General features: G+C 39.4%; 1 protein-coding gene across 5 annotated transcripts in view; it reads left to right on the top strand.

Annotated features, from left to right (window-relative positions):
- The first annotated feature begins 5,779 nt into the window (after positions 1–5,779).
- Positions 5,780–13,062, top strand: part of ESRP2 (epithelial splicing regulatory protein 2) — a 41,929-nt gene continuing 34,646 nt past the window's right edge. For 2 of the 5 annotated variants that reach the window (XR_007778597.1, XM_050979109.1), the window contains exons 1-3: positions 5,782–6,088; positions 6,352–6,504; positions 7,396–7,524. Coding sequence is in view for 4 of the 5 variants with exons in the window: in XM_050979109.1 (XP_050835066.1) it covers positions 6,370–6,504; positions 7,396–7,524 (264 nt within the window). In the remaining variant the exon portion in view is untranslated. Of the gene's footprint in view, positions 6,089–6,351; positions 6,505–7,395; positions 7,525–13,062 lie in introns of all 5 variants that reach the window. The other 3 variants (XM_009090640.4, XM_050979108.1, XM_009090639.4) reach the window with 3 other exon arrangements.

Genomic DNA, 13,062 nt, shown 5'->3' with positions numbered 1-13,062 from the left:
TTCTGGCTGTACAGTGTGAATGCATTTGTGTGTGGGAATATGACAAGCTGAATATCACTGACTCATTGAAGGAGTGTTACAGAAGTTTTCTGTAAGGGTAAAGCAGTATTCCTGAATTTCCTGTCTTGCTACTCCTGTGACTGGAAGTCTCTGAGTTGGTCTATTAAAATATAAAGTACAAAATGGCCCAAATTAAATGCTTTATGTAGATATTAGGTCATTCTCATTTACTATTATAAGGAGTTAAACCCTTGATTTTTTCCCAAGAGGATATAACTTTATCCTGTTGAACCATAAATGTGTAATTTTAAATTTTATTATTTATAAATTCAGAAGATTATTCTGTTTAATTGCATGTAAATACTAGTGAATAACAGAGTATTTTGGCTTTTAGCTATTGCATTGGATAGTGTTATCAGTTTATGTTTTTATTCCTTTCACTAGGGCAATTGTGATGGTAGCAAGAATGTTGGTAATGGAATTTCTTTCCTTTATAGCTTATGTAACAAATATCTCACTAGATTAACTTTATCATTAAAAAGCAAATTTTTTACAGTTGGATATTCTGCCACACCGACAGACTTGTAAACTACTATATCCTTTCAATGGGCAAAGAGAGAATGGGTTAGGATATAGAAGTGTTCTGATCTAAGACTGAACATCAGTCTTGCTTAAAAACCTGCCACAAAAAGGATATTTTCCTCTGAATTTTCTTTCTCATATAATGCTATACCTGAGACTAGTAAAAAAATAAGCAATTGCAATGAAAATGCATTTAGGCAGGTTGTAAAGGCCACAGAGTTTCACATAAAGTCAATTTTGAATCCCAGATAAGGTAGACTGAAAGGGTCAGGAAGTACTTGCATATTCATCTCATTAGGTAATAGGAATTGTACCACATGACTTGTCTAACTTACCATAGCTTAAAGATCCTGTCTCAACTAGTTGCTGTGAATTATTTAAAAATTTAGCAGTGAGATCAGATTGGCAACCAGGAGAAAGTTTCTCATCAGCAAAGCAGTGCAGCACTGGAATGGGTCATCCCTGGAAGTTTCCAAGTCACAGCTGGACAAAATACTGGCTGGTTCAATGCAGTAAGCCAGTGTTGGACGAGAGGGCTCACAGAGGTCCCTGTCAGAAATCATTTCAGTGATTCTAAATCCAGAAAACTGTTCAGTAGGTTCTTACACAGACAGCATTATTTCCAATTTTAAAAAGAAAGGAAATTCAGTTTATTTGCCATAAACTGTTAATTTTAATTTAAACCTATAATAGTATTTATGAAAGACACTACTATGCATGCATGTTTGATCTGTCCACAAGTTTGGTGGAAAAGTAAATGCTAAGATTTTCAAAAGCCTGGTAAGTTTCTGTAGAAACTTGGCTAAACAACTCACACCAGTACTCCAATGAGCTACATATAAAACCTTTGGAGGATTAAACCACTGCTTTGATTGTCATCCCAGGAAGAAGAGAAGCTATGTAAAATAACTGGGGAAGTAATTTCATTTTTATTTCTTTTGTCTAGTCACAAATTTTATGTTTTAACTTACCTTTAAGTCAAAAGAAATAAATTCCATCTGAAACAGGATTCTAAGTGAATGCTTCCAGTGTGGTTTGGTGGTGCTGGTATCTGCAGGGTAAGAATCCATCAGAACCACAGTTCTGAAGCTCTTCTGCAGATTGCTGAGCTTTTGTGGATATTATTTCTCTCAACGGAAATTATTTCGAGGCTTCTACAGTGCATTGTAATCATGGCACAACTACCTGGCAGACCAAAAGATCAGATCTCTCCAAACATCTGGACAGCAATCAAAGAACACTGCTAAGCATTTGTTCCCATGCCTTTTCCCACTCATTTTCTGTTAAAGAAAGGATGCCAGAAAATTCTTTATCTATGGGTTTATGTTTCAGGAGTTACAGTAAGCTCCTCCTTCAGCAAATATTGCTGCAGTATCTTATAATCCAATCCAGGAGCCAAGGATTGACTGGGTATGAAATCTAAATGTCTTCTCGCATTTGCTTACACATCACTTACAGATCTTTTACTTCCAATGCCAGTTCAGTTTGGAGAAGCTGAGGCATGCAGAGAATTTACTACTATCCCTATTGTGCAGACAAGCACCAAGGCTCCATACTTATTCAATTTTATATCTCTGTTTCTCAAAATCATAGGAAAAAAATTAGCTAGAAGAGACCTCTGGACATCTTTTGGTGCACATCCTTGCCCTCCCACCATGACCAGTTTTGAAATTAGACCCAACTTCAAAGTTAATTCACTTTTTTCAGGTTATTTCAAACCATTTTACCGGGATAAATATCATCATCATTTTCCTCCTCTTAACTGATGAGTAAAATATTCATGAGGACAAATAATTTCTCAATATCATACTAGTTTGGAACAAATTATTGACTTCCACGTTCCCTGAAAGGTTATTGAGATATTTCTCTAGATCTAAATGCAGCCAGGAAATTACTCCAGATTTCATGTCTCAAAGTTTCATACTCCTTTAATTAGGCTTTAAGTAAAGGACCTCAGTCATCAGGACATTCATTTCCCAGGAATTTTTAATAGTGTAGTAAAAGAGTGGCACTTAGGAAGGACAGGAAAGGAAAGGAAAGGAAAGGAAAGGAAAGGAAAGGAAAGGAAAGGAAAGGAAAGGAAAGGGACAGGAAAGGAAGGCAAGGAAAGGCCAGGACAAGGAAGGGAAGGAAAGGAAAGGAAAGGAAGGAAAGGAACGGCAAGGAAAGGAAAGGAAGGAAGGAACGGACCGGAAAGGAAAGGAAAGGCCTTCACTGCACGGAACCGGCCATGTCCCTGGCACTTCCCTTCCTTCCCTTCCCTTCCCTTCCCTTCCCTTCCCTTCCCTTCCTTCCCTTCCCTTCCCTTCCCTTCCCTTATGGAAATTCCACTACAAATTTATCCATTCAAGCACAATGCTTTTAATGAGTCTCTTCAGTGCTCTCATGTGATCTAACTGTAAAATTGATCTATTTTACAGTTTTAATTGCTTGATTAATAAGAAACAAAATAATCACAGTACTGAGCTTGTATAAAAAGTGTCTATCTTTAAAACTTTTCTTCTCCACCCAGTTACAGTTATGAGCCATTATCCTTGCATAGAGCCTACAAAGACCTCTCTAAATATGCCTGCCAGGATTAAAGCTAAAGGTGAGCAATAACTCTTTATTTCAGCAAGATCTTGGTTACAAATTAACTTTTCTATTCTCAGTGTACAAGGGCTTGTCCCATATATTTTTCAGGAACTGGATCCTGTTGCTGTTCTGTTGAGACATACAATGTCATTCCTTTACATTATTTAGCTCAATAAATTGTTAGTATAATTCAGAGCAGAGAATGGGAGGGTTTTGGATAGAAGATGAATGCAAAACCAGTTGCATAATCTGATACTTTGAAATGTGTGATATTGCAGGAAGGCCAGCATTTATTTAAGGGTTTTTTTAAACATTTTAGAATATGTTTTAAGTTCATTTAGCTAGAATAGTTCAGATAAATTAGTAATTTTGTAGAATTATATGAGTCAAGATAGTCTAAAAGTAGAAAGTAGATGGGCTTTCTTGAAGAGAGGCTACATTTTCTGAGATGAGCTAATATAATTGTAAAAAGCATAGAAGCTTTTGGGCTCACCAGCCTTTGATACCATGTGTAGATTTCAAATAAATTTTCAAGGGTCTTTGGCATTGATTTGAGGAAGACTTCTTTAATCTGACATGTTGCTCTCAGTGAATTGCAATCTTTTTTTTTTCACATTAGATCCTAAAGACAAGTACAGATGTATTGGCATTCTCTGAGTCAGTTCACTGGAGCCTGTGAGGAAATGTGTCAACCTGGCCAAGAATTTATCATGTGTATGATCTTCTATAGAAATCTGCTAATTAAAATCCCATTATGTATGAAGTACTCACATATTAGGGCTACAAAATGACATCCTCACGAAGGCAGCTAAATTGCAACAGCCTGGTATTTTTTTTCTGTGAACATAGGTACAGTTAAATTCTGTATTTAATCTGTGTTTACACTTATCTGTACAAACTGCCTCTCTCCAAACAGCCCCATATATATGTGTGAGTTCGGGAGGAGGGGAACAGGTTGGGAAAAGAAGAACAGTTCTCACACTTGCAGCCATTTTTATGGTCCTTCTTACAGACGTCAGGGATAAAAATCATCTCATACTCAATAACAGTCTGTTACACTGTTTCATTACCATTATCCAAAGGATATAACAAAAGGAAAATGAATGGGGTTTTATTCTACCAAGTACTTCTGGAAATGCATTGACAGAGGAAAATGCAACTGTGGCATAAATTCAGCAATGCTAGAAAACACAATGCTGAAAATATTTTGAATATATAGATATATACAGGTTACAGATTAAAGTTTTCAACTCTTCCCAAGAATTTGCCTTTCTGTAACAACGTATTTTCAGGATTGTTTCTCAGGCAGCTGCATGAGCTGCAGAGACAACAGCTGAGAGGTGTTTAACTGTTTTGTGATGTTCATTGATGTTCAGTGAGATGCACTTGTGCAAGGTTTCCTGCATGGCCTCTTTCAGATAAATACTTGTAACACATGAATTCTAAGATACTTCCCAATGGACAGCATCCTTGCACTGTAGTTTGTTTCACTGAAATAAATGGAATTAGTCTTGCTGATGGTGTTAGCAAGGGGAATCTGTGCTTGTCAGAAGGAGGTCCATAATAACTGCTATAATTAATCAATTATAAAATTGGAATGTTGAAAGAAGATAGGAAATGTGATTTAATAATTTAAGCCGGCAGATATTCACAGTTAAATGCCCAGCTCTGCATTTTCCCAGGATAGACATCAGCAGCTAAATAGCCACAGCAATTTTCATTCAGTAAAAACCCTGTTTCAACACAACACTAATATTGAAGTATAAACTGAAGACTTAATTAAACAAAAGAAAAATTATAGCTGGTCTAACTTGCAGCATTTGGCCTTTAAAAGTCATTAGTAATTCATCAGAGGTGGCAGTAGGAAAAATAATTTTCAAACGAGTTTAGAAGCCTTTTGATCTTTTTTTCTGCTTTAAAATCAATTTGAGTTTGAATATATCTCTGAAAATCTTCTCAGTCCCGATGTTACAAATATTGCTGCTGCCATTGAGCAGGAGTTTTTTCATAGCAGCTAAACTAGGTAGTCTCACCAGGGAAAGAGGAGAGAGGAATGGAGAAAAGCTGCCCATCTTGGTCTGCATTTAATGCTCTGGAGACAGCTCCTTATTGAGCACTTGTAGGAGAGAAAATGCAGGTCTTTACACTGTTTTTGCAAAACTTCCTAGATACATCCTTTCTCAAAACAAAAAGAATTGTTTTACTAAGACCCATCTTTACAAACTATATGAAAGACGGGGCCTAAATTGCAAAGTACTCTCTGCCTGCGATATCCTTTAAAAATCCCTGTGGAATGCTACACTTTCATTACACATTAGCGTTGGCGTCGGTAGCTGGATACACACACAGCAACGTGCACAAAGGGCAATTACTTAGAAGCAGGTAGACGACTTTTCTTTCGTGGAATTCAATGCTAAGTCATAAATTGTGTTTTAGCCACGTATGTTGTTCAGATTTGCCCCGAGCCGGGCGCGGGTCCGAGCGCGCAGAGCCCCGAGTGCCCCGCACGCCGGGCGCACAGAGCCCGCACCCAGCCTGGGCGGGACCCGCAGAACTGAAAGCAGGTAGAGGCACTTCCTGCAGGCAGAATTAAACAGAGAAAGGGAGTTTGCCTCTGATCTCCTTCAAAAACCAATCAGGCCGGATCAGCCAGGCGTTGATTCTCCCTCCGTCCCTCCTACACCTTTTCCAGAGGCCCAATGGCCTTGTCCCTTTGGGAGATTGACTAGAGTCACATGAGCTGCACCAAGGGCAGGTAACTCAGGAGAGGGGAAGGGGAAGAGGGAAGGAAAAAAAAAGAGAGAGAGAGAGAGAGGAAAAAAAAAAACCCAAGCCCAGACTGAGCTTCTGCCATGATGTCAGAGGGAAAGAAAGCCACAGCTTGCTAATTTCACCTCCCAATCGGCCCCGGGAAGGAGATCACCGGGAACAGGTAGAGATGGGAGCTTTCTTTCTCCATGTTTTTGGGTTTTTTTTCCTCTCAAACACCCAACCTCCTAAACAGCTCTTTCTCTCCTCTTTATATTGTGACTTCTTCTTCGCTCCTTTTCCCTTTGATTACTTGGAGGTAGGGGTGAGCCTTGTGGGATTTTTTGGGGTTTATTTTTTTTTCTTGTTTGTTAGTGTGTCTTTCTTTTGCTTTTTTTTTTCCTCTCTTTTTTTTTTTTTTTTTTTGACCTCTGCTTTTGATTGTAGTTGTTTCCCCCTGTGGTCATGACGGCTTCGCACAGTGACTCTTTGGTGGTGTTGTTTGGGGCAACAGCTGGTGCATATGGGGCTAAACTGGGTTCGGATGAGAGGGAACTAATTCTCTTGGTGTGGCAAGTTGTGGATCTACAGAACAAGAAGGTATGGCTTCGATATCCGGGGCGAGGGCGCGTTCCCCGGCGCGGGGCAAGCGGGCTGTGCCGGGCGCTCGCCGCCTGCCCGGAGCCGTTTGTTCATTTCACAAATGCACCGAGGGAGGGGAGGGCGCGGGGCCCGTGCCCGGGGGTCATTCCCTGCCCGGGGCGCTCGCTCGGGAAGCTCCTTTTTGTTCCGTCTTGAGGGAAGGAGTAACTCTTAAAGAAAGTTTGGCCGCTTCCACACCCCACTGCCCCGTCCGCCTTAAATCATGTGTAGCTTCGAGGATGTCTATGGACTTTTGAAGCTTTAAAACAAAAAGCTGCCCCGGGTGGCTCCGAGCGTGCTCGCTTCCCTGGGAGCCGGCTCACGGTCACCGTTGGACTCTCTGGGCCTGCTTTTGTTTGTTTAACCAATGTTTGGATAACCTTTAAGAGAATATTGACTTCTTTTAATTCTTTGGCCAACCTAAAAGTCATCTCTAGTATTTTTTTCTCCCCAAAAGCCCTATCATAAATAACCCCCTAAAGATGAAGGGCTTCGATAAAACAAACAGGACTATCAATTTCATTAGTGGATTCACGAAACCGCCTTGATATGAAGTGATCTTCCCTTTGTACGTAACAACTCCCGCAAAAGTTGGTGCTAACTGCAAAAGGCCTCCCATGAAAATGGGCTTGGATACTCCGAAGCAGAGAGCGTGGCTCTCCGGGGTGGGAGGGAGAGAAACCGCGGCCAAAGGTTTCGATTTGTGAAATAGACAAATGCGTGTTCTCCTGGCATTTATCGGGAGGTGATACTGCGCCTTTCTGATTTTTCTGCAGTCTCAGCACAATGCTAGGAAGAGCTATTTCGATTGTTCCTCACTTTTGTCCATAATTTCTTGAATGTTTTTAGGTAGGGACACTACACAAATCCCTGGTGAAAGCAGACAACTTGGACTTAAGTGACCAGTGTCGCGAAGTCAGTGGCTTAACACCAGAGGGACTGGGCAAAGCTGAACCACTGGACCGGGTTCTTCAACAGGTGAGGTGCTGCTTTTGGGAGCAGGGGCTCTTCAGGGTAAAGTCTGTGAATGAGATTTAAAAGATTTGAAAAAGAAAGCAGCTTTAATTTTTGTCTTTCACTTTGAAATCACTAGCAAGTTTTCATGCTTGTTTTAAGCTAACCCAAAAGAGGCTGTTTGAAATGGGAGCTCCATAATTCTGAAACAGTTGTGTACAATACTAGATTATTTGAATTGATGCTATGAGTCCTTGGAAGATCTGACTTCTAGTTTTTTTGAGGGGTCTACGTTTATTCCAAGTTTCTCTTAAGTTTTGAAAGAGTAGGCCAGTAAGAGTACTGCTTAATAAAGCAGTGCTAATCAAACTTTCAAACTTCACATGGTACGTTCTAATCTACAGGTTCACTGCTCTAATGTGTATTGAAAAACTTTTTCTCACTTGCTATTCTTAAAATCAGCCAAAATCTTCAAAATCTTTAATGTAACATCAGATACGCTTGTTGTGGATCACAGCATGTGATCCATGATCATAACATGTTTTCCAGATGAGATTAATGAGTGGATTATAAAGTGATTTGGTTTGATTATTTTCTGATGTCTGTAGTTTTCCTCTTTGGCTCATTTAATATCACATTGAGACAGTAAATCTAAATTTGTATGATATTTACAGCTCAAGAGGTCTTAAGCTACTTGAAAAAATTTAGTGCAAATAGTGCACGCATAATGCAGTTCCCAAAATTTTGATTGCTTTGACTGTGCTTTCTATGCACGAAATGTGCTTGAATGGAAAAATACAATAGTGCATTTTTGTGTAACATATAAACCTGCCTTTCCCCACCTTGTCTGAATCATTGGTAGGTGTGTTTCAGCAAGAAACTTGCTTAGGCAGTAGAACAGGTTCATGTTGCTGTAATTTCTGGTGACACAGATAACTTGGCAGACTTGGTCCTAACCCTCTTTGATACTGCATGGTTAACACTACACTCTGAGTGCCTTTGAACACGTAACTTCTATGTGGCTTAAAATCTGTCAGCATCGGCTGCAGTGGCATTTGTTCTACTTCTATTTGTTTTGTTAGAGTCCAGGACCAAGAGGTGATTTTTTTTTTTTTTTTTTTTTTTTTTTTTTTTTTTTTTTTTTTTTGGGTTGGCTTTTTTTTTAAAGCTCCATAATAACCCCTGAGAAAATGTGCAGCTGCAGGTTTGATCTTGTCCCAGATCTTGCACTAAAGACATCTGGAACAGCTTAGCCTAGTACACTCTGTTTACCTTTATAACAGACACACTTTAATTATACCCAATACTTTATGAGAGATTGTATCTTATTGCCGTAAATTGCACTGTAGGTGGGTCTGCTTTAGCAAATAAAAGGAAATACTACCTTTGTGTGTAGGTGGGTACAGACTCTTGAAAAACAACAACTTTTTTTCCTTTTTCTTTGCATATCTATGCAACTAAATAATTATTTTGCTGTTAATTGTTGGATGCCAGTTATGATGTGGCCAGTTCCATCATAAGTCTTCTGGAACACACCTTACCTAAACTCTTCTCCTTTCCCCTCTGTGTCCTAACTCCTGTAGGAATTAGGAGAGAATTAATTCAACTTCCCACTTGCAGTGGTGGCAAAAAGCGAAACTCCGTATTCTTTATTAGTAAATCCTTTTCTGCATTTTTGAAGACAAGTCCATTGGATATTTTAATTGCATCATGAATTTTAAGGATGAGTCAGGTGACAACACATACAGGTTTGTTTTTTCTTTCTCAGTTAAGCATTTTGATTAGCAAAAGCAACAGGTAGTCGAAGTGGTTATTTGAAAAGGAGGAGGAAAAGGAAGTAGATTTGTACCTTGATTTGAGATAATGTTATAGAGTACGTGAAATTAGCTTTCCACACCCTGCCTGGATTGTGGTAGAAAATTGATGATGCAGCTGAAAATTGCTCACCTTAGCACATATCTCAATCATGTAAATGAAAGTTTTGGTGCCTGCTTCTGGTTTTTTGCCTTGGGTTCCCAGTCTCTACATGTAGAGGGAAGTGAGAACCATGGAGCGCAAATCCATTGTAACTTTTATCCATGCTTCAGAGGTCTCTTTCAACTTCAAACATTCTGTGGTTCTGAATCAGTGATTTGTAGCTGGTAAATAGTAGATCACTTTCTGTGGGTCTGGAGTTATTCCCCTGACCACAGAAAGTCTCCTTCTATTACTGCATACTTCACTTTCCAGCAATGATGGGGTCTTCCAAAGGCCTGTAATCTGTGGTCAGGTCTTTACTGTGCTTTTAACCAGGCACTTCATCAAATAATGCATCTTTTTAATTTTACTTCATATTCTTAAAATGTTATATTTTGCACGCTTACTACTTGTGTTTGTCTTGAAATATTCTGAAATCGGGATCCTTATCAATAAATATTGGTTGTTGTAATTGTACAAGGTAAGGTTCTGAAGCACACTGCCCCCAAATAACAAAGCTGCTTGCTGCAGCTCTGTATGTTTTGTTGCAAGGTTTTTAATACTGTACTTGTCCAGGGTAACAAGCATTTGGTTCTAGAGGTACTACTGCAGTGATGGGATCTGTCTGTATTTTCTCATAGGTGATGTGCAGTGTTGTGATAGCTTTCTTTGTGGGGGTGGAATATGTACAAATATCAGGGAAATAGTTACCTGAAATCATAAAATGTGTGCCCTTTGGGAGCACCCTGCTTGATGTATTTAGTTCAAAATGGCATTAATAACATACCCCTGATGTGAGACCAGTAATGGTGAACTCACAGCTGCTGAGATGTTGTAAAATGCTACTGAGTAGAAAACTGAGCATTTTTATTTAACAAAATAAGTAGGAGATCTCTTGTTCAAGAGTGTATTTGGAACTCTCTTGAGCCTGTGATCTAAGCCTCTGAACATGCATCAGCTACACTACTTACCAAAGGGAATGGTTTTCTTCCTGCTTGACTGGGACATTCTTGACAGGTTTCATTGTTCAGATGCTCAAATCACAGGACTGGCTTATTTAGCATGTTATTTAGATTTTTCTAGTTAACTGCAGTAGCTTTATAGTTTCCCACTTTGCAAGCTTTTAAGGGAGATCAGTTATTCTCAGGTTGCTCTCTGAAACCTTGTAGGAATGGAACCTTGCTTTTAAAGAGCAAAATCAAAATGAACTTTGCCTTTCTCTCAGTCCCATTACTCTGTCATCAAAAAGCTGACATCCTCATGTGCTTCTCTGATTGTAGCCACGGGGGCTCTAAGTTAAAGATCCCATATGAAGTTGAAAGCGTTGTGGATTATTTAATTCCTCCCATACAGAAAACCTGGCTGAATCAGCATGACTTGCCCTAAGACATGTTTCTTTCCTTTTGCAAGGCAATATTTGCATGTCTTCCTGAAAAAGGATAAGTCTAAGAAGAGCTAATAATTTTAGGGAACTGTCTGCAGTATTTAGTTGTAATTAGCATCTTTCTTTGAACAATATACATAAAAAGGGAGACATTCTCATGTGAGACCTGGCTTTGCTTTTGGACCTACTAAAACCATTCCATTTTAATCTATGGATTGACATTAAAATTTTAAAAATTTGTTAGAGACTCTCCTAGTCTTGCTGGTTGAATATATTGATTCAAATACACCAGTGAATATTTTGATTCGTATTCTTATATAGAGAAAGACAAAGCTGGGCCTTTCCTGCCCCCTGTACACTCCCCTAAATAAAGCTCAAATTGAAAATACTGAGTGGTTGCCACTTTATCAGCAATAGCAAATTGCCAGTTCCCTCAAGCATGTTTGGATGCCTATTGATCATCCAGCTGAGCTGCAGGTGCAATTTATTTTCAGCAAATTCAGCAAGAAACAAGCTGGTTAAATGAGCTTTTGGAAACAAATGGGATGGGGGGAGAGGTGGAAGAACTCCTGAATTCCTCTAACCTGATAAACCGGTTACAACCCTTTTTTAAGTGAAACTTGTTCTGCAGCTTCTTCTTCACAAAGTGCTAGCAGAAAGTTTTCTTGGCTCCCTTGCCAGCTGTCACATCTTCGTTTTGGTTAAATGATTTTTAAAATTTATTTTTAATACACCTCTCAGTCTTCAAACTGCAGAAAAATCTGAAAATGCAGGGAGACTTTTTTTTGAATCTTATGGTTGGTCTTCCAACTTCAGACTATTTGGTGACTGCATCACCTCAATAAAACTTCTAACAGGGTTTGGAGAATTTACTGGGTCTGAGTTCTGATGGTTTGGAGCAGGTGTTTGGCGAATCTTTGGCAAGTGTTACTGGACTGTTCTTTCCACAACAAACACTTAGGGTGTTGTTTCATGAGATTTGGCTTCGGCAATGAAGCCAGCTTCTCCCCTGGTCCTTCACCAGACTTTGCCATCTTTTTGTTGTGTCAGTAAAACCCTTTGTGAAGCTGTGCTGTAAACAGGATCACTGAACTGAGCAGATGGGGTGGGAACTTAAAACTGCTGTGCTGTCCAAGCTCACATCCTGTGAAACTACACCCTTTGGTTGTGTTTTCATGATCCAACACGTTTGATGGCGATACCAGCTTAAGCTGTTTCTGCTCCTGAACACTTCAGTGGCACCTTTCGCTTAGGCAGGTGCTGCTACATGGCCCTCCCTCCTGCATTCTGCCTGTACAAAAGTCTTTGGGGCTGCAGATTGAGCTGGAGCAGGGCACTGTTCTGAGTTGAAGGCAATTCTGGTTAGGAGTGGTTCTGTCTGATGCACATGTGGCAGATTAGGAAGTTTTCCCAAGGGCAGCCATAGCACTAAGGTGTGGGTGAAAGGAGGGTGCCATTTTAAGACAGGTAGGGCAAGGAGGAATTCATGTGAAACTGTGGCCTTGGTTTGGCATCAGCAGTGAGTGATGAGAATTCCCTGACAGACACAAGGGCCTTCAGGTTCTCAGGGTAGGTAAGTGATAGATTCCTGCTCTTACAGGAGGGTTGTGTCTTGTGTGCAGGTAGCTTTATGTAAAGTTTTCACATTTATTAACATCCAATACCTCCCTATTTTCATTGATAAACATTGATGATGATTGGTTAAATTATGTTGCATACTTCTTATTGGAATATCACCAGTATTTACTGTGGGGAATTAAGGATGTGCTAATGATTTCTGTAGCTGTAGGATGTTGCAGTGTAGATTTTGATTGTTTTTAGCTATGGTTAATTCTTTTCAGAACTATAGTTGCAATTCTTTTGTTGATGGCCTAGATAAAATATTTTTTTCTTTACAAATTCTCAGCACTACCCAGCTGTGTATCCCATCATATTATTGAAACACTCGAATCTGTTCCCTCAAAAAGCTCAGAAAATACTTGATAGAATAAGCAGTTCTTCTGTTATGAGTATTAAATATATATACATAAGTGTATACAGAAATATGCATATGTAGATCATGTGAATCCATTTGTTATTGGTAGCTCTTCTCTGTGGAAAAGCAGTGACCTTAGCTTCTCCAAAGGCTGCAATACTTTTATCTGAATTCCTCAAGTATTCCCTGTAGGAAATAGGAAAGTTCCTTTGCTTTGTTCCTGTGTTTAGGTGTGTTTCACATTTGT

The sequence above is a fragment of the Serinus canaria genome, chromosome 11, assembly GCF_022539315.1.
Source record: "Serinus canaria isolate serCan28SL12 chromosome 11, serCan2020, whole genome shotgun sequence".
In the NCBI taxonomy this organism is placed as follows: Eukaryota; Metazoa; Chordata; class Aves; order Passeriformes; family Fringillidae; genus Serinus; species Serinus canaria.
The sequence above is the reverse complement of the archived record's forward strand: the minus strand, read 5'-3'. Positions and strand labels throughout refer to the sequence as shown.